The sequence below is a fragment of the Xiphophorus maculatus genome, chromosome 3, assembly GCF_002775205.1.
Source record: "Xiphophorus maculatus strain JP 163 A chromosome 3, X_maculatus-5.0-male, whole genome shotgun sequence".
NCBI lineage: Eukaryota > Metazoa > Chordata > Actinopteri > Cyprinodontiformes > Poeciliidae > Xiphophorus > Xiphophorus maculatus.
In genome coordinates, this window is record NC_036445.1 from 14,225,607 (window position 1) to 14,251,564 (window position 25,958).

At 42.2% G+C, this 25,958-nt stretch overlaps 2 protein-coding genes across 6 annotated transcripts in view; one reads left to right on the forward strand and one right to left on the reverse strand.

The window, feature by feature from the left end:
* The window catches only part of nphs1 (NPHS1, nephrin), a 199,603-nt gene that overhangs the window by 15,387 nt on the left and 158,258 nt on the right, over positions 1-25,958 (forward strand). The window lies entirely within an intron of this gene.
* kirrel2 (kirre like nephrin family adhesion molecule 2) overlaps positions 1-25,958 on the reverse strand; it is a 44,506-nt gene that overhangs the window by 12,136 nt on the left and 6,412 nt on the right. For all 4 annotated transcript variants that reach the window (XM_023330213.1, XM_023330214.1, XM_005798421.2 and 1 more), the window contains exons 2-4: positions 5,117-5,272; positions 4,336-4,485; positions 778-935 (exon numbers count right to left, since the gene is read on the reverse strand). In XM_023330213.1, coding sequence (XP_023185981.1) covers positions 778-935; positions 4,336-4,485; positions 5,117-5,272 — 464 coding nt within the window. The remainder of the gene's footprint in view (positions 1-777; positions 936-4,335; positions 4,486-5,116; positions 5,273-25,958) is intronic.

Genomic DNA, 25,958 nt, shown 5'->3' on the forward strand with positions numbered 1-25,958 from the left:
ATGCTAGATCAAATCACATCACTCTCTGTCACCACCACTCACTCGGACAAAGCCTTGTCCAGCCCTCCACCCGGCTTCAGTTTGGAAAAATTGACAGATATTTGCTTCATTTTGCACAAAGCCGCCTCATGATTTAAGTGAATATTGATGCCCCTCTCTGTGCCTCTTTCCCTCTTCAATTCCTTACATCTCATATCCTCTCACGCCCTCACCCCTCTGATCCTCCACCCCCGTTCCACCTCTTTCTCTCTCTACAGGCTTTCGCTTCCTTAAATGTGGCGTTTAGCGTCGTTTAGCGTAGTCAGGGAGCATGAAAAATGTGACACTTTTCCAGCCGCGGCCGGCTCACGCTCGGGCGCATCCCCATTGTGTCTCTACATTGTTGTGGGTGATTTCTCCTCTGCAGAAGCTCTACTGTATGAAACGCTCATGCCTGTCTGAGCTTTGGCATGCTCCAGTTATGCTGTAGTGTGGCTGCATTAGCAAGCAAAAAGAGGGGGGTGCGGGGTGGGGTGGAGGCATAAGAGGCGAAGGTGGGGGTCAGGAATGAGTGATAAAAATGGGAGGGGGACTGCAGAGAGCACATGAAGAAATCCTCATGACTGAAGCGAGGTAATAGATAACAAAGAAAGATCGGAAGAAATAAAAAGAGATTGAGAGTCATACCCCTGAGAGGAAATATCTTTGTTTTGAATACTTTTGCATGTGTTCCTCTCCAACTATTACGTTCTACAAGACTGCGCGGGCGGTTAGCGACTAAGCCCACTCTCGCTGTACCTTGGAATAAATCGCTGTCTCCATGACCTCCCCATCTCTGTACCAGGTGATCTCAGCTGCAGGTTTGGCTCCCGAGGCTCTGCAGGTAAGGTTGTGTGGTGTGTGGGCCTTCAGACGAACAACGGGGCCGCCTTCCACCACGGGGTCAGAGGGTGGAACTGTGGAGCAGAGCAAAAACATACCACTCAGAAACAAAACAGCAAAATTCAGGCGAGTACACAGCCAGGCTGATGCTTGCTGTAGCTTTTAGCTCAGTGTCAGTGTATGACTATATCTTCTTGCTAGCGAGCGTCTGTTAACAAGGTGTAGCTTTATACAAGAAAAAAGACCAAGAACAGTTGTTAGTTGGCGGCGGGGAAAGAAAAAGAAACACTCAACCTTATTTATTTCCTTTCTGGGGACTAGCATTATTACTCTATTTGCTCCCACTGTTGCAGACTGATGTTTCAGCCGAATTGCTTATTTGTTCATTTATTTGCATGGTTTCGCACGCACCACTGGCAAGCCGAGCGTGCCACCCCTGATGAAGGCGTCTATCTCCCCCGACCAATAAGAGAAGGCGTAAACATGGGGTTTGTGCTGGCCTTTCTCGCACCCTCCGCCGAACCAATTTCGCTGTGTGTATCTGAATTGTCAGAGGTCCTTCCGTTGCCGCGGCACGGACACTAATGGAATCCGAGCGCTAGGTGATTTTAATTTCCATGCCGATTCCCCTGACTGCACTCCCACCGTTGACTCCTTTGACTGTGCAGGATTGCTTTGGTCTCATCTGGCCACATTGATTTCTACACACACACACACACACACACACCCACGCAGCCCTACACAAAAATGCGGGCGGTTGCACACGCGACGCAGGAAAGCCCCACTTCCTTTTTGATAGTCGCATCCTCACAAACAGCTAAACTGCATTTTGATTTCTGTGTGTATTTCATAGGCATTATGATCATGAACCACCAGCCAGAGTCTTTTGGGGGCACTTTTCCAGTAGGGGTGACAGTTTTTCATTGATTTCCGTGATTTGACATGCTATGTATTTCTACATAGGAAGAACTGCAGACTGATTTGCTCTGCACAGCTGGGAAACTACACAAGAAAGGTGGACAGATGAGCATTCACAATTTCTTTATCTATTTACAGGGTCTTGTATTCACACCCATGTCACACTTTATGTCATTACAGTCGGAAATTACATTTATTTTATTGAGATTTTTTGTCCCACTATTGTTAACCAATTGTGAAGTGGAAGGAACAATATACATGGTTGTCAGAATACTACACAAGTAAAAATCACGTAAACACGTATTGTTTACACCTGTATGTCTGAAACTGAATTATTGTCCAATTTTCTATGATAGACATGATTGTAGTTACCTGAGCTGTAGCTCACTGCAGTTCCTCCAGAGCTACCAGAAACCTCTAGACTGCTTCTCTGATTTATGCTGTTCCCTTCGGTTAAGATGACATCTATGTCTTGGTAGGCTGTTAGTTTGTGCTGCAATTTTTCCAAATCTGAATCCTAACACTCCTTTAAACATCTAAACTGCCTAAGCTGTCTGGGGAGTTCCTGGGTCCCGATCATACTATAATGTTCTCCAACAAACCTGGAGAGAGCAGTTGTATATGCCAATGGTTATTTGCACACTGGTGGACACTTACTTACTAATTAGGTGACCTAAGAAGGCAGCCACATGGTTATATTTACTGTTTTCATAGTAAAGGGGGATGGATACTAATTCAAGCCACGTTTTTGAGATTCTTGTGAAAATTTTCAACTGAATGCATAATTTTTCTTTCACTTTGCTGCTTTGTGTAGGGTTATGACATAAAACACCTCCCAAAAGTATACTGAAGCTGATTGAAATGTTTCAAGTTGTGAAAGCGTCCTTTTGTTCTTTTTCAGTTCTGAGTGTGACTTCTCTACCTAGCCAACCCAGTCTCCAGTATTTGACACTTTGCCTCCATGGCAACAAATAAATAATAGAACGGCCGACTTTGTGACACAATTTGCCACAACTGTTCTGCATAAACTCTTCCTTTGAGTTTCTCCCTCCTTATAAGGATTATTTGCTTATGTAGTAATTTATAGACTATTGACAGGACTAATTAATGGAGTGGTGTTCCTTTGCATGCCACCAGATGCCAGCAGCACCTAACCGACTCCCATAAGGTCTGTCACTTCTAATCCTCCCTACTCTGACCACATCCCCCCACCCCCTTCCTCCACTTCTGAATGTCTGTGTGAAGAAGTAGATCACTCACATCACGTTAATGTACAAAACCGCCCTGCGCTTGATAGATGTTGTGGCTTGCTGCAAAATGTGCTAACTGTGCAGATATGGACCTTCAAGCAACTGTGCGAGTCATTTGTGACTGCAGCAATCACATTATCTTGGACCTGTACAGTCTCAATTATTGCCACTGAGAGTAAAGGCGTTTCCCCTCTTTTTTTTGCTGAGCTTTGCTTGGCGCTTCCTTAAGATGTGTTTTTGCAGTATACAACAAAATCTTATCTCAGTCTGTACAGAAGAAGTGAATAACATATACAAACGATAAGTTTTAAACAACCTTATAGTGATGTGAAGTGTATTTACTTAAACTTAAATGTTTCATTATCAGTTTCAGTAAATTTGATCATCTTTCAAAAATAACCTGGGTAAATACTAAATGCAATTGTTAATTGATAATTTTATTCATTAAAGAAGAATAGCAGTCCACATTAACCAGCCTTTATGTGAAAAAGAAGTACGGTAATTGCTCCGTAAACTGGTTCTGTCACCCTTGGAGGCAACAGTTGCACTTAGATGTTTGTTTTACATAGTTGTCATTTTGTCCCACTCTTCTTTGCAGAATTGGACACACTCGCAAAAGATAAATTACCTGTTTAGGGTCACATGAGGACTTAAGGATTTAAGTCTGGACTTTGACTAGGCCTATGCAAACTCTTCACTTTGGTAATTTATTAGGGCATTCTCAAATTTCTTTTTAGATCAGTGCATAATGTACTGCTTTTTGAGAACTTTTTGTCAACTTATTGTTTCAGACAGGTTGGATTTAAGTGTTAAACTAAGGATAGCTTGGATAGCTGTTTAACCATTGTAAAGGAAAACATCATTTAAAAACTGCATGCTTGATTTACTTTTTTTGTTGTTGCGTGAAATTGATTGGATTATCTCAAATGTCTATTTGTGACAAAAAAGACTAAAAAATGTAACAACAACATATAATCTGCTACCTAACGCAGGTTTAAAAAACATCCAAGAAAGTTAGGACTTAGGAAGTGTGACCATTTTCTTACAGACATTTAAGACCCGAGCTCATGAATTGAATCCTAACACAGCCGACACATCATTGAGTTGAAGATCTGAATATTCTATAAAGCGATTTTTTTTTTTCCTGGAGTCTTGAAAATTACACTTGTCTTTCTGCCTTGGTGTTTTGTGATAAAGACACTCCCCTGATTTTTCCCCCCTCCTCTTCTCTTTCAAAGCTCTGCCAGCCTGCACACCCTGGCACAAGAGCTGGCTGGGAGGATCATGAGTGAGCTGTGTGTCTTACCTAGTACAGTGAGCTTGGCACGGTGGGAGCGGAGCGCTGCCTGTGTAGCCTGACACTCATACACCGCGTCATCCGCCAACTCCGCTGAATCGATCAGCAAGCTGTGCTCGCCTGATAGCGGGTCGCCCATTAAGGAATAGCGCGTCCAGCCTGCATGAAGCCAGCACAGAGAATAGAGTTAGAAGTAAACAATTCAAGCAACAACAAACACATATTTAAAAGGAGTAAAAAATAACCAGGCTGCTGCTCTGAACAAAGGGGGGAAAAAGAGGTGTAAAAGCTCTTTATAAAGCACAAGTGAAAAGCATACAGCACCTTACAGGGGCCAGGCATTTAACTGTTATGTTAGCACAGTGGCATGAGGCTTGAAACACAACACGTAAGAGGGCTGCTGCATGAGGAGGTTGTCCTTTAAACACAGACACAATAAAGATGGGGTTGCTAAGGTCAAGAGGAAGCCTCTCCGCTTTCTCACTACGCTGCTACACATTTAAATGTCAGTGCGTGACAAAAGCCAATTGATTATCCACCTTCCTACCAGACTCTTAAAATGCTAAGCAACAAATTAAAGTTTGGTGTGTGCAGCGGGAGCCGATCTGTCAGCGGTGCGTTCTCCCCTCGCCATACATTTGTGTAAAAACCCCAACGGCTGACAGAGAGGGAGCTGATTTCTAATGAGACCGGGCATTGATCGCAACAAGACCCGATGAGACATAGAGGACAATAAATACAGAGAGCAGGAGGAAGGAGGGGGCAACAGAAACAAGGGTAGTGACCGTACCTGGTAGGTCTCTCTCTCCACCCAATGCCAGGCCATCTTTGGTCCACTGGACCATTCCTCTGTAACCCACAATCACACAAGGCAGAGTCACGGACTGGCCCTGCACCACCACCTGGTCCTGGGGCTGCTGGGAGAAGTAGGCTGCTTTGGTGGCTGCTGGAAGACAAAAATAAAAAGGACAATGTGAAAATCATTTCCCAGCTAGTAAAATAGAAAAAACACAGAATCGGCCAACAGTTGTCTTATACTGAGGAATGCCAGTAGTTTTTATTTTTCACTTAAACAATTTTACACCAACAATAACAACACAGCTGGGTGACAAAGTATAGATATCAACCGAATAGATTGAAAAAGGACAAAGTTGCACTAAAAAAAAAAAAATAAAGCAAACTGTTCAGGATCAGTGACATCATAAGCGACACAACGGATAAATTTAACTCTTCAGCAAACGGAGTGACTGATTTGACATGGGAGTCTGACAGCTTTCAAGTTGTATTAAAGTTGAAGACAGTCCCACCCTTTATGCTAAAGTCAGATTGTGTCTCTTCTTGTCATAGGAAACACAGCGATATCATCTGACATCAGTAAAATACAGATTTTTTTTTGAACAGATTTTGATATAGATTTTTTTTTAAGATTTCCTGACTGTAGTGATCTTTATTCGTCAGTAAGTTGACGGAAAATTGGGTTGTGAGAGCTGGTCAATGGGTCCGGGACTCTAAACTGTATTGGCCATATAAAAAATCGAGGCCTCCGTACATGAGTTGTGCGCTTCACCCCTGTGCCACATTGTTCTCCTGATATAGATTTTAAATAATAGAAGCATTTTAGTTCTAAGGGTTTCAAAGTTCTCTTAGGATCTAAAGTTTGACTGATGACATCCACAAGATGGAAGATCAACTTTTATTAGCGTTCACGAGAGATTCTGAAGTTGCACTTAAGCAGCAAAAGGATTCAACCTAATTTGATTCCACTGTCACACAAACCACAATGCTGCTGTAGATGGAGAAGCTGAAGCAGAAGTCAACGATCACAATGATCATTCTGTGATCATCTGAACCTTACAACATGCATTTGTGTTTTCACAACACTCACAAGAGAATGAACATACCCACCTTGTGTAGGTTTTTTTTCTTTATAAAGCACTCTAAGAAAAAGAGTCAGCAGTACCCCATTATTTATTCAACTGTTTCAAAAGACCATATGGTTATATGCTTACTGACATGAAGAGAAAACACACTTCTGGGGAGAAAAATCTGCCACTCTTTAAATGTGCTTTTCTGTAAAAATGGATGTTAAACAATCAAAACTCCATTAAAGTTCCTGGGGGAACCATCCGTTTGAGCCTGCTGAAAGTCAGTGGAGACACCTGCTGCCGTCTCGCTGCTGTGTTTAAGCAAAAGGCGCACGCGCTCCCTCCGGATTGGCTGGCTTGCCTTCACACACATAACGAAGCGCAGCGTGAATACGGATACTTGGCTCCAACTGTTTGTGCCACTATGCTAAAGATTGAGTATTACAAATCCTACTGGCAGGGGAAAGATGGCAACACTCCAGAGGTAACTAATCCATAGGGGGAAGGTAGGTGGTGAGAAGGAGAGGAGAGGCAGTTGGTTGGTTATCTTCGCAGGGTGCCTGTGTGAGTTGGGAAAGGGACTTATAAAAAAAAAAAAACCTTCCCTCTTTCAGCGTCTCCACTTCTTTGTTGCACAGTGCAGAAAAGAAGGAAAAGGGGGGATGAAGGAAGATAAAGACGGGTCCTATTCAGCCAGTGCTAAGCCCCCCCTTTTTAACTGCTTCTCTTGGTGGGAGCGCTTAAACAGACAGCCCCCCTCCTGCCTCCAATAGCAAAGAAAGCCACTGAAAGGAGGGCAACATACGGCGGCCAGAGACGTGCTATTGTCCCCTTGTCCCTCTCTTTTAATAGGCCTCTTCATTTCCAATCAATCCTCCTAAATGCAAGTTTAATAGCTTTTCAATAGCAGCTTTTCCCCCAGAGGGTGGATGGGATTTTCTCTCAGTCTCACTCTTTTCTTTATCTCTTCTCACTCCATTCTCTGTATGTTTTTTTTTAACTCCAGTTTGAAATGGGAGGGGGCTTCCCAGATTGTTGGCACTGTTTATTCCCCACTCAATTACCCACTTCATCTCCGGGTGCACCCTGGACTGAACCTCCCCCCTCTCCTCCTTCACCCTTTCAGCCCACCTCCCGCCAGTGTCACACAACATCACAATTAAAGATGCCAAACAGTGAGCTCATCAAGAACGAGAGTTCATCCCCAACACATCGTGGTTCTCAGCATCCCTCTTAAAACCCATTTTCACTTCCACCCATTGTCTCTCACTACCCCATCTGGCCCCCAGGATGTGTTAATAGTTTATTAGGCAGAAAAAAAAACCAAAAAGCGTTCTAATATTCTCTCCCTGTGCATCACTTTTTCAAAATGCGAGTGAGCAGTGGGTGCAAACAGGTAGGCAGTATGTGTATCACACACTCTGGATCAAAAGAGGCCAATTTTAGAGCACCAATGAGAAGTGTAGCGTCTTCGAGCTCAGTCTATTAGGCATTTACCGAAGGCTGGAATTTTCCCGTCATACTCTTAAAAAATATATATTTCTTTTTTCTTATTTGCGTGTCTCGAACATGCTGCCTTTATGAGCTTCTGTGTGTTTCCTTTTTCTCTCCTTGCAAAGTGAGCTGAGGATTTTCCTCCCCATGCTTGCAGCAGTGCAAACATTGATTGCAATTAAGTTTCTCGCCCAGAATATCTAAATGTTTACAATGGGTAATAATTCACTGCATTGGTTGATTGTTAAGATGGATTACATGCACTCAATTGTTTCTCTTTACCTCGCCCACATACCATTTTTCATGCTCGCAAATGGCAATTAACGCCACGCGCACACATATATGTGCAGCTATACAAACATAAAGCGCCGAGCATGTGCTGTAGAGAGTGTTCTTTTTCACCCTATAAGTGATTCATGGCTCTCTAGATCCCTTATTGAAAACGCTGAACAGAACATCTCGACTGGCTAATGACTCATGCCAGATTCCTTTAATTCCTCCTTGCTGAATTAGACAATTCTTTGACGGTGTATTAGCAGCTTAATTACATGAATACATTTCTGACGTGGGGGAAAAAGGAACAGAACCAGACAAAGAATTGGTGGTGAAGGAGCAAGTAGAAAAAAAATAAGATGTGGGTGTGAAGAGGCTTGTTCTCTGTGGGCTGCTGTGTCACGCACTTGTGTTCAAGTACACAAACACAAACTGTACTGCTCTGAGTGTTTTTTCCCCCAAACTAAACATGGGGAGCTTGAATACTGAAAAAAACCTGAAATTTTCTTGTAACACTTCTGCTGTTCACCCATTCATCCATCATTTTTCAGAGACTAGGGTATGAGGTAACAGTTCCCCATACCGATAGGGTAGGCTTCAACAGTCCAAGGGTTGCAGTTTTGATTCCTGCTCAGTCATTATTTACTTGGGCAAGACACTTTACCTATATTGCCTGCTGGTGGTGGTCAGAGGAGCCCTGGTGCATGGCAGCCTCGCTTCTGTCAGACTGACCCAGGACAGGTGTGGCTACTATCCAGTAGCATGCCATCATCAGTGTGTGAACATGTTTGCGATTGAATGAATCACTGAATGTAGTGTAAAGCTCTCTGGCGTCTAGTGACTTGAAAAGGCGCTAGATAAGGGCCATTGTAGTGTAAAGCGGTTTGGAGCCCTCGTATTTGATAAAGCTCTATACAACACCGGAGCCACAACGAACTGTCAAAATCTAGTTATCAAGCTACTGCTCTATCGTGCTACTGTTGATGAAAAGGACAACGTGATGTACCATTGACAACACTTCCAGGGTCTCATTATTTCAATTACGATCTATTTCTTGTGGCCATAGATAAAGGTTGAACAACTGATGGATCAATAAGCAAAAGCTTTTCTCTGGTGGTCAACCTGGAGCATTTGCAGAATACAGCAGGTGAGGCCCCAATCTAACCTGCTTCATCCTGCAATGAAGAAGATACCTGACCTTACCGTCAAACTGAAAGAAGCAATCCACTGTTTTCTAGTTAAGAACTATGGCCTCATATTCAGAAAACGTGACTCTCATCCTGGCCACTTCAAATTCTGCTATTAACCAATCTATTGCTTCCCAAAGACAACAGCTGTAAAATGCAAATAGCACTACATCATCCGTATGATTAAGAACATTAAGTTCCCAAAGCAGACATCCTGTTTCTTATGTATCTACCTCAAACAGGGTAGGAGAAAAGCAGCATCCCTGGTGAATCCAAAGCACACTGGGATTATGATCGACTTTGTGCTGAGAATAGGTTTTCCATATTCCTGCATCACCCTTTCAAATGAAGGCCCTGAGGGACACATAGGTGTTTTATAGTTCTCAAGAAAGTTCACCAGAGGACTCGACAACCAAATTTTCATGACCCCCATCAGCAACATAATGAAGTTGAAAAACTGGTTCCTAAATTCACTGCACAAATAAAACATCTGTAGCAGATATTAGTTTAATAGGCTACCTTACCAAGGTAAAAATGTGTAAGGGTGATTATAGTTATTCATGCTCACTTCAACATTACATCCAGCAAGATCTCAAAGCAACAAAATTTATTGCATTCATTATGTTTCTGTCCTTGTTTCATGTCTAGTGTGTGTTTTTCATCTCCTGGTAACAAGGTCAATGCATGTGTGGTCTGTTAAATTTTAATCCGGATTTCTTAAAATGGGATATCATTTCACACTGCCCGATATACATGAGACCAAGTTTATGTGGATTTATGGATGATGGCAAGAGCCGGCTATCTTGTTTTTTTGTTTGTTTTTTTTTCCCTGTTGAGAAATGTGTTGTGTTTATATCTGTTTCTGCGAGCATGCATCTGAATATGTGAATGAGCATGTAGGACAGGGCATACATTAATATGGACATCAACTTGTCAGGCACCAGCGGGCACATTTAGCGGATGCTTTGACACACTGACTTTGCTGTCACATGGTTGGAGCTAAGTGCAGCAGAGCTTCCTCCCAGACTTGACCATCGCCTACTAAAGAGCTTTACGTTGACCCCGGCACTTGCCTGCACTCCCTCTTTCAAATCATCTGATACGTTCAGATTAAGAGGGATCAGGACAAGATGGACAGATGTCAGCAATGATCTGTTCAACGCTGGACACGTGCCTTGATCAAATTAGACTTTCTTTCTGTGCGTAAGCACAAGCAGCGATGTTAAAAACAGGAGGAAGAGTTAATGGCACTGGAGATGACCTTTAGAGAAAATATAAATCCAACACACATAGCACATTTACTGGCAAGTCACCACAGTAACTGCTGGATGTAAAAAATGCACCCAAGGCTGTTAGTTAATTTAACAGGAGGCCATGTCCTTCAAATAAACCACTAAGTAATACAAGACTACACTCCCTGTTCATATTTCCCTTGTTTTGCATCAACACTCGGCTGAATACATTTCCGAGAGAGATGCTCCATCTCGCACAGCCATTTTACTCTATGACCTCAATCAAATTCAGTTCAAGGAGGCCAATTGCCACAATCTGGGGTCTGTAAATACAAGTGCTACCTAGTTTTACTGGTTGATGTAAACTGTGCTTTGGTAAGTCAAAATCTTTTTTAAAATGTCAGGAAAGCGCTGGGAAACCAGAGTACAATCTACCCTAGCTCGATTTTTCCATAAAAAAGGCAAACATAAAAATATGAGAAGGATAAAGAGGACTCTAGAATACAGCAATTGGTGGGAAAATAATATTTTAACTTGGAATAAACAACCTTTTTTTCTAAATGGTACCCATTGTGCCTTGTCTAGATAAGGCTTCTAAATCGAGCTGGAAAAGGGGAACTCTGCGTGGAATTATTATCCCTTTGTTTTGAGCTGAGCTCTTTTGTCTTTCTTTCCCTGTGTGAAAGCACTTGTGCGTATATGCGTGTACAAAGCAGACAGTTGTACTGAGCGGCTGCACCAAAGAGTCCCAAAGGGGATACTGCACCCATCTCATATTTGATCTGGCTACTAAGCTCATTAGCGTGACTCCTACAGAACTTCTGAGAGCTCGAAGGGGGCTAACAACAGATACCACCCACTGGCTTGCAGCAATGTGGCACCAAAAACACATGAGCTCAATGTGTAAGAACCTCTGTTCTTTCCTTCAGCTTCGGATTGTCGCAGACAGCTTCAGCTTGCGTCTTTGCAGACGGCGTTGTCTCTAATGGTGCCCATGCAGACTCAGTTCTATCCCTTTCTCTCCCACGCTGCATTCCAACTAACCCTACCACCCACCCTTCCGTTCTCACTATCTTTTCTCCCATTCTGCGTTTTGTGCCCAAATTGCACTCTAACAGCTTTTTAAGAGCTGTTTTGCCAGAGTTTAATCCGCCTAGCCTCCCCTTTCAGCCTTTATTCCATTGTGAAAATCTTGGCTCAGGCCCGGGTGATTTTTAGAGAGTGGACCAGTTTATCCACCCGCCAGAAAACTCCTCACCCCCTGCTGCTCTACTGATACCCCCACCCGGGGCAATTTCCTCCAGTCCTACATCCATCTACAATCCATTGCCATCGGCTCACTGCTCTGCTTACTGCGCATATGTCTGCAGCCAGTGAGGCATGATCCCTGAAATCAATGGCTAGCAGGCCCTCCTTGAACATTACATAAGGTGTTACTAATTGTTGGTTTGTTTCTCTTGGGCTCTTCTGCCATCACTCTGCATTTCTAGACTGTCAGCTGTCATCTTCTGCCAGACTCCCCTAAAACATTCTCTTCCTCTTTGCTGTCTTGGATCCCTCTGTCCCTTTTTCTTTTGCTCTTTGAATTCATGGTGTGAAAATCACAGGGGTTTATGTCAGCTTGTCAACACAACACTCAAGAAAGCAGGTTAGAAAGGGAGCAGCAGGGGGTGGGGGGAAAGGAGCCATATGTTAGAAAGATAAAAAAAAAAGGGAAGGTAAAAATGGAAAAAAAAAATTTTTTTCCATTCTGTCAACTTGTAGTTGCAAAGAAGCAAGTCAGAGGCAGGTGGTTGTGGTGCAGCAGGGGGGCGATTGATGGAATGCTGTAATCAGCCTGTCTCCAAGGCCGTCACTGCGAGGCTTTTCCCCGCTGCGACGGGGTGCTGCACACATCAGGGCAGCAGTGAGGCTGATCGCACGGGCGAGCAGCCGCAGACTCATGCACTAAGTAGCTGCTCCAACAGTTTGCAGCGGATAGTGAAATAGAGTGGTATGCATGCAAGAAGAAAAAGTGAAAAAGGAGGGTGGGGTGCGGTGGTCAAAGAGTGCTGATGTGACACAGTCAGCATGTGAGCGCATGTGAATGATTCGCGCAGTCACCGTGCTGCAGTGTCTTGACAACCTGCCACGAGTATATGCACGATCACCCTTGTGGTCCCGTATCTTCAGGGTTTTGAGTAGGCAGAAGCGTCTCCTTCTGCATAATTCTAGTATGGCTTTTAAACACCCCCCACACACCCTTTCTTCCCTTCAAATACACACACACTAAAGCCCCGAGCCAGAGAGCTGAGAGCTGACTCCGTGCAGACAGATAGCAAGTGACTGGCTGGCTGGCAGCAGGACAGGAAACAAAAAGCCATGTGGAAAAAAAAAAAAAAAAACGGGAAGAAAAAGGAGAGGAGGGGGTCTGCGGTGGTGGTATGAAATTGTCTGTACACATCAGCTTGCTGTGTTGACAAGATGTTGATTGAGCTAGTCTTGTCATTTCGCTCCTGCTCACCCCCTGGTGTTTTTCTCAGCAAGACAGCTGCTGGCTGGATGTGTGTCACAGTTCCAGCCCTTTTCCACCCTCCACCCCCTTCCCTGCATCTTCTCTCCACTCCATTCCAGTTTCTCATCCTCCCTCTCCTTTTTTTTTTACCAGTGCTTGGATGGAGGGACTTTCACTACAATTTACTGTGCTTTTAATCATTATCTTCTTGTTTTTAATTTTTTTTTTATTGAAAGCCCTGCTTTAGTGTATGTGCAATAGCTAACATGGTGGATAAAACGGTGCACAACATGTGGTCGAGAGATGGCTCAGAGATGGAAAAGGAATTGGGACTGTCCCCAGGCATTAAGTGAAAAAAGCTACTACATTGGACTTCCAGGCCAGGTGGGGGCCACCAAGAGCATTTGACTCAAGTAAAATATTGAAAAATCTAAGCGATTCAAATATGTGGCTTGTTAAGAATCAGCTGAAACTTAGGTTTTTGAGGAGCAAATTTTAAGAAAAGTAAAATTCGTAACATTTTTCGCACCACTGAAAAGAATCTTAAATGTTGCTCATAACATAATTTATATTTCACACCAATGCAAATGCAAAAAAACATTAAAAAAGCATAATTGAGAACTCTTTTCCAACTCTAGATACAGAAGTGAACTAATCTCTATCAATTATTATTGTAGCTATTTATTTAGTAAATAAAAACTGGAATTTGTGATGCAAAACAAATTCTGCTTAAGGCCCCAAGTCATTCTTGGGTTGCTGTGATGACGTTTAATACAAGTTAGCATACAAAAAAAAAAAAAGAAAAAAATACAGATGAAAAATTTATAAAACAAGCACGGAAGAGATTTTTAAAAAAGTAAATTACATTTGTCTTTATGTGTCATATTTTGCAATTGCTTTAGAAATGAAAACAGGAATTCTCTCAACATAGATTTTGTAGAGAGACTCAGAGCTTTATGCTCTGGGGTATCAATTAATTTAGTCATGGGATTTGTGGCCTGCTCTTCCTAATTGAGCCCAGTGGAGACCCCCTTGGCTTCCCGCAATAGGAAGTAGTGTGTTTCATAATTAATACTCCCTCCTTTATTATTATTATTATTATTTTTAATGAGGGTGGTATTGCTGTAAATGTATGCATCTCATTAGCATGAAAGGGCCATCTATTGCATTGTTCGCTCCTGCAGTGTTTGCTTCAAGTGAGATGAATAAGAGACAACCTCATTCAGAAGCAGCGGTGGCACACCAAAGTCAGAGCTGCCCTTTTGTGTGTGTTTGAATATAATACACAGCTAGCTCAATGAGAGTCTCATTAGTGTTGTTTAATATGTGTGCTTTTTAAAGCTTAGAGGTTAATACCCGACTTGCCTCTATTTCATTGGAGTTCTCTTTAATTTGATGCATAATTTTCTTTTTTTATGTTATTTTTTCTGAAGAGTCTCTTCACACAAAGCAGCTGAGCTGTGTTGTGAACCCTGCATCGGACAGAAACACAAAGGCAAACAAACACTTCTAATTAAACGTGTTGAAAATGGTTCTTGTCACTCTCCCTCTCGTGTTCGTTCCACATTGCCGAACATATTTCAGAACTATCCTATCGCCCCCATCTCTCCATCCAGGGACTATAACTCTTGGCGATTAAACAAATTACCTCCTCACCCAGAGGAGTTGTGGCTTCAGTGGAAACAATGAGACTGTGATTCACAGAGCTGCCACCTCTCTGGTTCTTACACTCTTCAAACTTGCTTGCTTGGGCTGTTTTCTTTTGGAGAGTGGGAGGGGATTTCTCTTATGTGGACGTAGACTCCCTCGCTAATATTTTCAGCAAGCATAATGTTGAAGTGACGGCTCAGAATTTATGAAAAGAGGTTATGGTGAATTGTGAAATGAGACTAAATTAAAATTATTTCTCATCTAAAGTCTGTCTGGTACTGTGGTATAGATAGATTTTTGTCTGTTGTAGTAAGTGCGTGCAATTAACCCCGGGTATGAAGGTGAGTGTTTTAAGCTTGACACCCTGTTTTAGCTGTGCTTGAAGAAAGAAAAGAAGTCATTCCTGCATTGTGTGGATACAGTGGCTGAAAAACGGTAGTTGACAGATGATGTAGAGTGTAGCAGGTGCATTTACAGAAAATCATGACCAAAACATTATTTACAAAAATCCCAAACTAATAACTCAACAGTTGACCTCATGAAAGCAAACAAAACTAAAGCCAACCAAATTAAACATCAAGTGCACCCAGTTATACTGACTTGGCTCTCTCTAGACTGGTAAAAACCAACCTCTTCTCCTACGTAATTTGCTACATACAGAGGGTCTGGACACTAGGCTATAAAGAAAACATTGCTTCCTGGAGGCGTGGACTGTGTTGAATTTTAAATTTTAGTTGCTAATGTTTGCCTGTGACTTCTGTAATGCGCCAATTCGATGTTGAGGTTTTCTAATCAGCAACCGGAAATTGCCAGCGCTGTAAACAACCATCCCCCACTGTGTATAGAGAAGTGCTAAGTCGAATGAGGCAGCTGTTAATGTTAATTCAATATTTGGAAGCACGGCTAACACGGACTGAATGGCTTTATTTATTTCCTCTGTTACCATTGCTAAGGCTATAGACTTACAGTTTTAAAACTGAGCAGAAAATTTACGTCATTGTTCACAACTTCCCCTTCCATTCGCTGATTGGCCTGATTTAAATTCTACCAGAGGAATCCATATCAATGGGAGAAAACCAAGATGGAGCAGTGAAGTGAGAATTGAGCAGACTTGCGTAGGAAGGCAATGGCCCGGCTTGTCCTCTCCTCAACAACTGCATTCTTCGGTTTAAATACTCTACTTTAACAAAGATATCTCCAAGAGAATATAAATTGCAGTCATCAGTTTAGTGATGCTATGTTACACCAGCAACAAAAAACAAACAACTTATTTAGCATAGGCATTACATTTTACAATAACTTATACAAAACCTAAGGCAGACAAAACCCTAAAAAGGACTTTTCAAATTATAACACTTCTCTTCCCCTTCTTGTTAGCAGCAAAGTTCACAAAGTAAAATGCAGAAATAAAATGTCAACAAAACTTGTCTCTGTTGATTTAAACTAAGATGTTCTATTAAGCAATCTGTAAAAATGCAAAACAAGAACAAACTCAGGTTAGGAAATGTTTTCAGAATTCAGAATAAAAATGGCATAAGCAAACAAGAATATTAACTGAAACTAATAAGAGTAAACTTTAAGGTTTTGTGGATTAATGCAGACTTCAAATTAAAGATTTGAATAAAGCACTATGGTTTGTTTGACACTAGCAGATAAAGATGGTAGATGTCTGCTTTAGTATTTGGCCCTCACTGACTAGCAGTTAATTTCAATGTCCGGGTCCAGCTAATGTGAATTTATACTAAAGGAAGGTGCCAAAAGAATTATCTACTGCTGGTAAGTTATTAACCTTTGCTAACTTTTAACAGAAACTCACTTAATAAATCCTGAACCATCCCTAAAAATTACTCCTGACTAAGAGCTTTGAGAACACAAAAAAGGGAGGGAAAATGTAACATGCCAACCTCACTACATCCTGCTTTGTGCTGAGAAAAGAAGGGGAAAGGAAAGGGAAAACTAATTTCCTGAAACTCCATTTCTTAAGCGTTGATTAGTAAAAGAGCATAATTAGAGTGAAATGTGAAGTCAGGGTTTTTCAGATTGTGCTGCTTCCTCCAGAAAAAATCAGGCCATGATTAATGAGTAAATGATTAATGAGGGAACTAATTAATCAATTAATTATTAAGCAAGCACTCTGAAAAAGAAATGGGTAGGATGACAGCGAACAGAGAGTAAAATAGATGCTTAGGTTGTGTCTTGGAGAGGAAGAAAAGAAGCAATCAGGATAAACATCCTGTTTGTTCTGTCAGTTTGTTTCATCTGTAGTTACAGAATAATGAGTACGAAGGATCATAGGAGGAGGTAAAGTCATATGTGCTGCTTTTCATTTGTCTATTTTTTTTTTTTTGAGATAACAAGTCTGGAAATTTCACGTTCGCAAATTTCCTAAACATACTTGAGTTAAATCCTTGGGCTTCACATAACATATGCACTTAAACCTTGCACAAAAGTGCTTCCGCAAAAGCTGCGAACGACAGAGAGCTTCTCTGTCTTTAACTAGGACACCCCATCAATCTTTGATAATCTGCACAGAGGGTCTTTCCTGTGTGACCAGGCTGATGGGACTGATGGGACATCATTGCCAGAACTGATGTATGAAACGCAGACTCCAAATGCAACTGTGATATACTGGACCGTTTCAAGTCAAGTTTGACCTTTTTTTCCAAGTTATTAATCACTGCGGTGAGAGAATATATGTGATCTATCCCTCCCACAGGAACTCTGCACACCTTCTTCTTTGGCGTGACTTTCTTCTATACCTTTTGCTTAGAGGGGGTGGATTTTTTCTTTCTTTTTTTTTGTTGTCTGTCAGAAATCCCCAGAGCTACAACACAACAGGATATGGGAGAAAATATTATCTTAAAGCAGACGGGTTTATTGTCTCTATTAAAATGCAGAATTACTCCATAAAGATGCACCCCCTCTGCCTTCTACCCCCATCCCCTGACAACCTGAAACACTTCCTCAAAGCGAGAACATAAGAGAAGAAGCTTTCATCCCCACATATTTTCCCCCGCCGTTTACTGCTGGCCTTATTAAGAGTTGTGAGTGACGGAGGCAGAAAGTGTGCTGGGAGAGTCTCGGGGGGGCTTTGATGGAGGCGGGCGATGGAGCCATAGCGAGGCTGAGGGTGAGATCATGCCTGCATTTATCCTCTTAAAGTGTTTTATAAAGTTCTTTGTTCGTGTACCATATTCTCTAACACGTCTTTTCTTCCTCTGTTCATTCTAGTTTATTGTTGCTCCCAAATGGCCACTGGCTGGACTAGTGCTGTATTCTGTCCTAATCACACCGTGGCAATTGCAGATTCCCTCAGAGTCAACTGAGTGTGAATAGATCTTTGTCATCCGGGGTGGGCTGGCTCATTAACTGTGAAATAGTGGACATATGGTGGCTGTGTGTTGGGTTGTATCTGAGTGGAGAATGCCATGGGTTGGGCTTTTGACCCTTGCCTTCACCAAAGTCTGCGGTTTGATGAACTTAAACACGTCTTTGTTCGTTTTGTGTTGGGGTGTGTCTTCAAGTGAAGAATGTTAAGTTTGAAAATAGGGGCAGATGTGTGCAATGTGACTGGTTTACTAAACACAAAGCACACACCATCTACACGGCTGCAGATGAACATGCAAATGCCGCTTTGCCATTAAATGCCCTGTTTGCATGGTGTAAGTACAGCAATGCAGGAATGGATCAGCGTGTATCTCTAGCGGCCAGACTCCTGTGGGGTAATCTGTTTTTGTCATGGTGCGATAAGACTTTTAAGAAGTTAATGAGGATGTCCCAGGCGTCCACTGTTGTAACAATGGCACCCAAAAAGAGCCACGTGTGGGCGTGCCGTGGTGGCGTAGTGGTTAGCGCGACCCATATTGGGAGGCCTTGAGTCCTCGACGCGGCCGTCGCGGGTTCGACTCCTGGACCCGACGACATTTACCGCATGTCTTCCCCCCTGCTCCTTCCCCGTTTCCTGTCAGCCTACTATCATATAAGGGACACAAAAGACCCCCTGGAGGGGTAAAAAAAAACAAAAAAAAAAGAGCCACGTGTAAGAATACCTGAAGAGTCTCACTTGTGATTATTTGACAGCTACCATCTGAATATTTAAACTTATCTTTAAAGCTCCCTATCTCTCTTAAGTAGGAGTTGTTTGGACAGAATCAAATAATAAAGATTGCTCACCAGGCTAGCCAGCAAGATTCAGTTATAGTACTTTTTTTTCAAATTGGTCTGGTCTGCTTTCATCAACTCAAAATCTGAAATACTTAGACTTATCCAACCTGAGTAGTTTAAAACACTAAACAAAAACAAAAAGTCAGCCTTTTTAATGCTTGTTTAGGATTGGCACCACCTTAGAAAGAGACAAAACATAAAAACCACAGTATATATGGACTCAACTGAACTGTTCTATGCTACATAAACATTTTGAAAGATGAAGTTTTTGATTTTCTGAACTGTTATGGGTAACGCACAGCAGGAGAGCTGGCGTGCCTCTGGTTAAATGCTCACGTTTAGCACACATTCGGCACATTCTGCTGAAATGCGTTGAGACAGGATATGCTGGAAGCACAGCTTCTGAATAGAACAAGTTCAAAAAGGATTGCTGCATCCATGCTTAGAAGCATTGACTGCTGTCTGGACGCAGCCTGTGTGAGACGTTAGAAAATAATAGGGGAATATTTTTATACATGTGATGCTGCCGATTTACATTTACCTTACTTTTTCTTTTACTCATTTTGTTCTGGTAAACCCTAAATTGCTGATATTGTTTTGAGAGATGAATGCATAGTTACCAGGTTCGCCCACCTACAAACTCTTAAACCTATCACACCCCAGAGACCCTTTGCTAGATAGGCTTAGATTTTTTTTTTTTATCCATACAATTTAGAGGGGGCTAGCTTGAAAATTGATTATTAATTTATTTTTTGCTTATGTCACTACGTTTTTCTATCCGTTAATTATACCTTGTCCTGTCTTCCCACCTCCTCCCATTATGACAACAATATAATAAAACTACTTTAATTCTTTTGATATCCCACTAGAAGATTGTAGGTGCCCCCCATCTGGAAACCCCTTTCAGAACTTACTGGATGGGCCCCTGATCATAACACCTTTACTCTTAAGTACTATATGTTTGCAAAAATAACACTTACTTTGCGGGTCACATCTACAGATAGGCCTAAGGTTTGCAGCTCTGATAAACAAGTGAAGTGTTACAGGGCTCTTAAGCCCATCTGGTGAGATGATCGATCATTAGACAGAGAGTGGAGATAACTCGCTCAGCTTGCCTGCTGGCTACCACTGATCCCATATCACTCTCGCAGGATACGGTATGAATCACAGGAAGTTGAGATCAATCTATATAGATTGTGCTGTGTGATTACAAATGAAGAAAAAAAAAAATCCCATCTGGCTTAGCCCCTTTCAATGCCTCAGTGTCTGGCTGTGCTTGTGTACTCGACGCTCCCATCTACGTGCGTTAAATAATAGCTTTTTAACTTTCCCTCCGTACCGATTTTCTGATATTTGCTGTGTCCAATCTGCAATCTGTCCCATCTTTACTCGTTTACTCCGCTCTGTCCATCTCTTCTTAAATCTCCCTGCTTGAGGGAGTCGTCTTTTAAATCTTAATTAAAACAGACTCAGAGTCCCCCCCACCTCCACCCCTCCACCCTCTTGGAGGCTGGCTGAAAGCAGCTTAGAACAATCAAGAGGATGGATTAGAAGTGAGAAGAAAAAACAAGAAGGGGAGAAGCAAGAGGTGGAGGCTGGGTGCGGATGAATAGAACGGCAAAGACCAATATTGAGGGGAAGGAGAAAAATGACCCCTTTCCTTCAGCTGAATGGTCCTCTCTCTTTCCTCCCTATGTGTCGACTCAGGGTCTCTCCCTCTCTCTCTCAGGGCTCTGGAGTCTTGGCCTGACCTATTGACATTCAGCTTCTCGCCAGATTAAGCAGCGAATGGAGCCTCTAGAAAGGGTAAACACACTGGAGGAACAATGACCAACAGGCAGCAACCTTATTGGATTCTAATTAACTGCCAGGAGAGATGGCTAGGGGGATGTTAAGTGCTGTGGGACACAAGTTAAACCCCCAGACCTCAAGTACCACAACTCGCATCACCAACTGTCTTCCTTTATGAGGACTGTTAATGTCTTTTCTGTATATTTATTTGTATCATTCGGTTTCTCATTTTCAGGACTCCTACGTAGGGGGTTGAGAAAAGCAGAAGAAGGATGAAAAATTATGTAACTTTTTGAGAGCTAAAAAAGCAATGAAAATAAATAACCATCCACTTTCTTACACTCTGGTTTTTTGCAAATTCCACATTTAAAGCTTTGCCAATATCCCTAAAGCATGCCAGCATATATATTAAATACTATATTTAGTATTTAAAAATATGATTCTGGAAAAGTTCAGAATTTTGACTTTAAAAATGTGTAGGAACTTTAATGCCCTTTAATTTGAATCACGTTGCCCTCTGTTTTACCTGTGAAACATAAGAACAGCAAACAGACACTTTTCCAAGCACACAGCTTCCCTGGGCTGACTCTCCCATAATTTCTTTTTTTTTTTTCTTTGACGAGCTGGAATGCAGCTTGTCCCCCTGAGGCAGCTGTTTGACTGATCAGGTTAAAATAGGCTGAAAAATCGGGAGAGATTATTTTATATTAAACAGATTGAATTATCTGCGGTGAAGAATAAGGAAGAAGAAGAGGAAAATCATTTTTCTGCATCGCCCTCGGGAGGAGAACTATGGGAGGAAGTGAGGGAGATAAATGGGAAGGAGTGAGCAGCCGATCCTCAGTGGTCACAAATCTGAAAAATGCAACCTTTTCTTTCTTTGCTCCCTCTCCTCGTCCAAAAGATTTGGGGTGCTAATTTGAGGGAATCCAAACTGGTCGGGCATACATGTGAACATCCTTGCTTGAGCACTGGGCACTCTTGTCTTTTTAGTGGTCCCCTGATTAGGCTAACTCACAATGGTGATGTGGTTTCAGGGGTCCCTGGTATGAAGCCACAAGCACTAATTAGACTGGGCTCATTAATGTGTTAGTGTGCGAGAGAGAGGACCCGGACCACCAAGGGTTGAGACTGACATGGGAGGGGGATGCAATGCCTGACTGGAGACAGGCCATTGTCACCTCAGCCAGCATATAAAGCCTTTCATTAATTAGTGTGAAAATACACATGCACACACAAAGTGGCATATATACACAAAGCCACATGCAGACTCTCACTTCCTTGAAAATACACATATTAAGGCTATGGGTATTCCATATACCCACTGCTTGTTAGCACATTACCTCAAATCAAAGAGCCAACATTTGCCAGAAGAGAGGACTACAAGTGTTATTTGTTGAGGATAATTCCAGCCTAGTGTTATGTGTTTGTCCTTTGGCAACCCTGGTGAGATAAAGTATTTTCTCCCCCACAGAACGAACAAACCTCTTCCCTTGTCCCCATCATGTGAGAGCCTCTGAAACCCTCAGAGTACTTTTTTTAATCAAAGCACGAAGCAAATGAATAAGAGCCTCAGTTGTGATCCAAGCCTGGAGGTGTAAACGGGGGGATCCACATGACCACTGTCCATTTCCACACCATTACTGCAGCAGTCATGGCTGTAATGGGTTGAATTGGGTCATTGATTTCTCTCATCCACCCTGTCTTTCACTCACAAAAAAATAAAAACAGACGGTGCAGGTTCCGCTATATGAGCCCAGACCATTTTAAACAGAATGTTGAATGTGCCAAAACAGCTTTGCACAAAATGTAAACCCTGAGCCTACAGCATAGGTACCACTGGTGCTACCTGGGCTGCCTTAGTGGTGAGCTACAGTAGTTTAAATTGGCTCTAGAGGGCTTTTGATATCACTTGTTTGCAAAGTAACTGATGCAGATTTTTGTTTCATCAGAACCTTCTAAATATACGTATATATATTTACCATAATCTGTGGCTATACTTTTGTTGTTTTGAAGACAAAATCTAACTAAGATGTATTCTTGTTTAAATAGTTAGTAATAGTACCAAATCGACTGCATTTGCTACATAATATGCTCGATGATCAGACTAATTATCAATACAAGGTGATAACAATATTCTCTCCATTTTGTGCTTTTAGCCAACATATGAAAGGTTTTAGAGGATAAAAATCAGATGTACAGCTAATCTGGTTTTATTGTAGCTAAATTATACTAAAACAACAACAAAAACAAAAATTTTGTGGAAGACTGAGGTTGGGTTGGGTGAAAACCTCATAATTTTCCAATTTTAATTCCAAGTTCAAGGTGATAATTCTGGGAATTTTTCAAATTTTAAACATGGAAATTTTCCCTTTGACTTAAAATGGAACACATGATTGAGCCATATCATTTAACCATTCAATAGCACAAATGAGAACTTTTTCTTCTTTTTTCATGTATAAAGTCACTTAGGAATCTTACAAAGTCGAAATTCTACTTTATTAGTGTTGTAAATTTCACATCAGTGTGGTGCTACTTGTAAATCTGGTGCATAAAATGCTGGAGAAGTAATACCTTAAGTCAGAAAAAATAACCTACATACACACTCTCGCACATAACCAATGCAATGACTCCAGGTTTGAGTTCCTAGAGGGGTTAAACAAAGGACGGAGTTTAAATTGGCTTTTTAAAAACTCCCTTGACCGCTCATGGAGTTAACATGAGCCACAACAGTCTGTCAGATGTGTGTTTAGAGAAGGAGGAATGGCTAAGCTGAGGTTTATAGTGTGGTTAATGGCTAATCTGAAGTGTGACGACTCGAGAGCTTCTCTTGACCAGCCTCAATGGGCCTCCAATCAAGCCTGACAAGCCCTTCCATCCTTGGTCAGCTGTTTTAACTGACCTGTGATTGAGTGGCTTCATTAAGGGTCTGTTTATCTTTCCCTCTACCAGAGTCCTAAAAAAGGCTTGTGACATGTCCAACACACCCAGGTACTGCCCCACAGGAACCAGAGCAGATGCATCCCTGTATTAGCACATGAAGAGAAAGCTATGAGTGTGGCATAGACAGTTAATGAACCACCCTTCATCCCCTGATCAGACTTGTATGGCACCGCCACCTCACAATTTCTTACCAGAGAATGTTTGCAGGGCATGTAGCTTATGAGGGCTTGGCATGTGTTGTTAAGAGTAATCCTGCCTGAACAAAATAGCAGACCAGATGAACTCATGACCTCTAAAAAGACTGGGACCCTCCCAAACAAGCCACAACAAACAGCTGTCTGTAGCCACTCTGTGCCTTTGATCTGAAGGAGCTGAGATGAGATCAATCTCCTCTTCCCTCTCTTCTCTTTTGCCCTTTTCCATTTTCCTGTACAGCATCTCCTTATATGTCTCTTTCCCCTCCTGCTGAGCAGGTGTATAAAATGAGGCGCCTTATTCCTGTGGCACTGGGCCGCGCCTAAAAGTGCAGTCTGTGAAGAGAGCTTTTCTCTCCCTGCCTCTCATCTTTTATCCTTTGCATCGCCTCATCTCCTTTACTCACCCTTTTTCCTCTCCCTTTATCCTTCTCCATCCCCTTTACTCCTTTTAACGCGTTCCCTCGCACTCTTGAATATGAAACAGAGGGCCCAAACCTCTCATCTATCTGAATTCATCAACACCTCCCCGTCTATCTCCTTCTGCGCGTCTCTCTTTCAGCCTATTGTCTGTTTAGCTATACGTCTAATTATGCTGTCTCACTTATGTAATTAGTGCAAAAATAAATGGCTGCCATAGCTTGGTGTGTCCCCCCCAGCACCCCTCCCAATGCAAGCTCTGAGAAAACAAATTATGGAGTACAATAGGTACAAATGGCTTCTGCACCAAACCACATGATGGATGCATTCTGGGTTCCCTGCATCTCATCCTTTCTCTTTTTTCCCTCACTCCCTCACTCTCTTTACTCTTCCTTCTTTCTCCATTATCTCCAGCTCTATATGTCTCTGTTCGGAAACTAGAGAGGACTTGAGCACTTTCTCACCCACCTATCCCATCATTGGATGGCTATATCATCTGTCTTCTCTTCTTGGCAATGACACTATATTCACCCTGACAAGATATTAAGCAAACTACTTTTTTTCCCTCCCCATCTTTTCTTTTTCTCTCTGCTCTGAGCCCTTCCCTTCTCTTTCCCCGTTGTCTCCAGTGGTTCCCTTTTCTCTACTATCCCCCAGAGCATTCCGTAAACCATGACTGCAGAGGAAACGCCTGGGACTTTCAAAAGCAAACAGCGAGCGTCCCCGTGCCATAGCCCCATCTGTGGATAGTCTGAGCGGGGGAACAATCGGTCCCTGTACTCCTCTGCTTCGTTCTATTTCCGGCCCCCAGGGATCTGCACAACGCAAAGGATATCTCAGTCAGACGGGTGCAACGTGCTGGAACAATGGTTGGACTGCTTCCTCTTTAGAAGATGGGTGTTTGGTTTACCTTAGCCAGCTTGGGAAGCACTTAGGCATGTGTGTTTTTGCCCTCCCTGTAGCATCTTCACAAAAATGTAGCAAACGTCTGCTGCACCACCCTTATCTGCACTCTCAAGCTGACACATGGACGCTCATGAGAGGACGCAATTCTTAGCCCAGGGTGTTGCATTATCAACTTTCTGTTAATCCGCCTCAGACTTTCAGTCAGTTACCCCTTTGTTGCTTTTCACCTCTGTTGTCTGAGAAGAAGAACAGCAGGTTTTCTTTACACTAACACAAGTATATCCATTACCTGGAATGCTAGGCTCCTGGCAGTAAATCCTTTTGACCCCCCTGTGCCTTTCTTTCTTTTCTCTCTCCCTCTCCATCGCTCATGCTGAGCCCATTGTTATCTTTGCATCAGCTTTCTTTCCTCAAACAGACACGAGAGAGACACACCTTACCCTTCCACCACCCACCATCACCACCTCAGCCACCTACACACTTTGCTCTTCGCTCACTTCTCCAAACCACTTAATGGCATTAACATGTTTTGCCACTCAGTGAACTGCAGTTAAATTTTCAATCAATAAGCTTTGACTGACATCCCTTCAGATTTTGGATCTCCTCTTTACCTCCTAGGCTGAGATTCCTAAGTTTTCCCAGCAAAGAAAAAAAAAGGAAACACAATACAGGCTATGTTTACTCTAAACCCACAGAGAACCTCCTGAAACAACACAGAGCAGCCCAAGCAAGAACAGACCAACTATTTTGGTTATTACTTTGATCAATAACAAAATATTTATCCTGGAATCACTAGAAGTGTGAACTGATGGAGTTATAGAAAGTGATGAAAAGAGAGTTTGGAGAGGAATGCTAGATTAGATCAAAGTAACAGTGATCTTTATTCTTCAGTGAGTCCCAGGCACACTCATATCAAAGATATTGGCATGAGAAGTACTAAAGAGTTTTCTTTTTAATTGTTTGATACAAAGAAAAGTTAATACATAGTCTTTATGCAGCCTAAAGTGTAAAGTTATTGC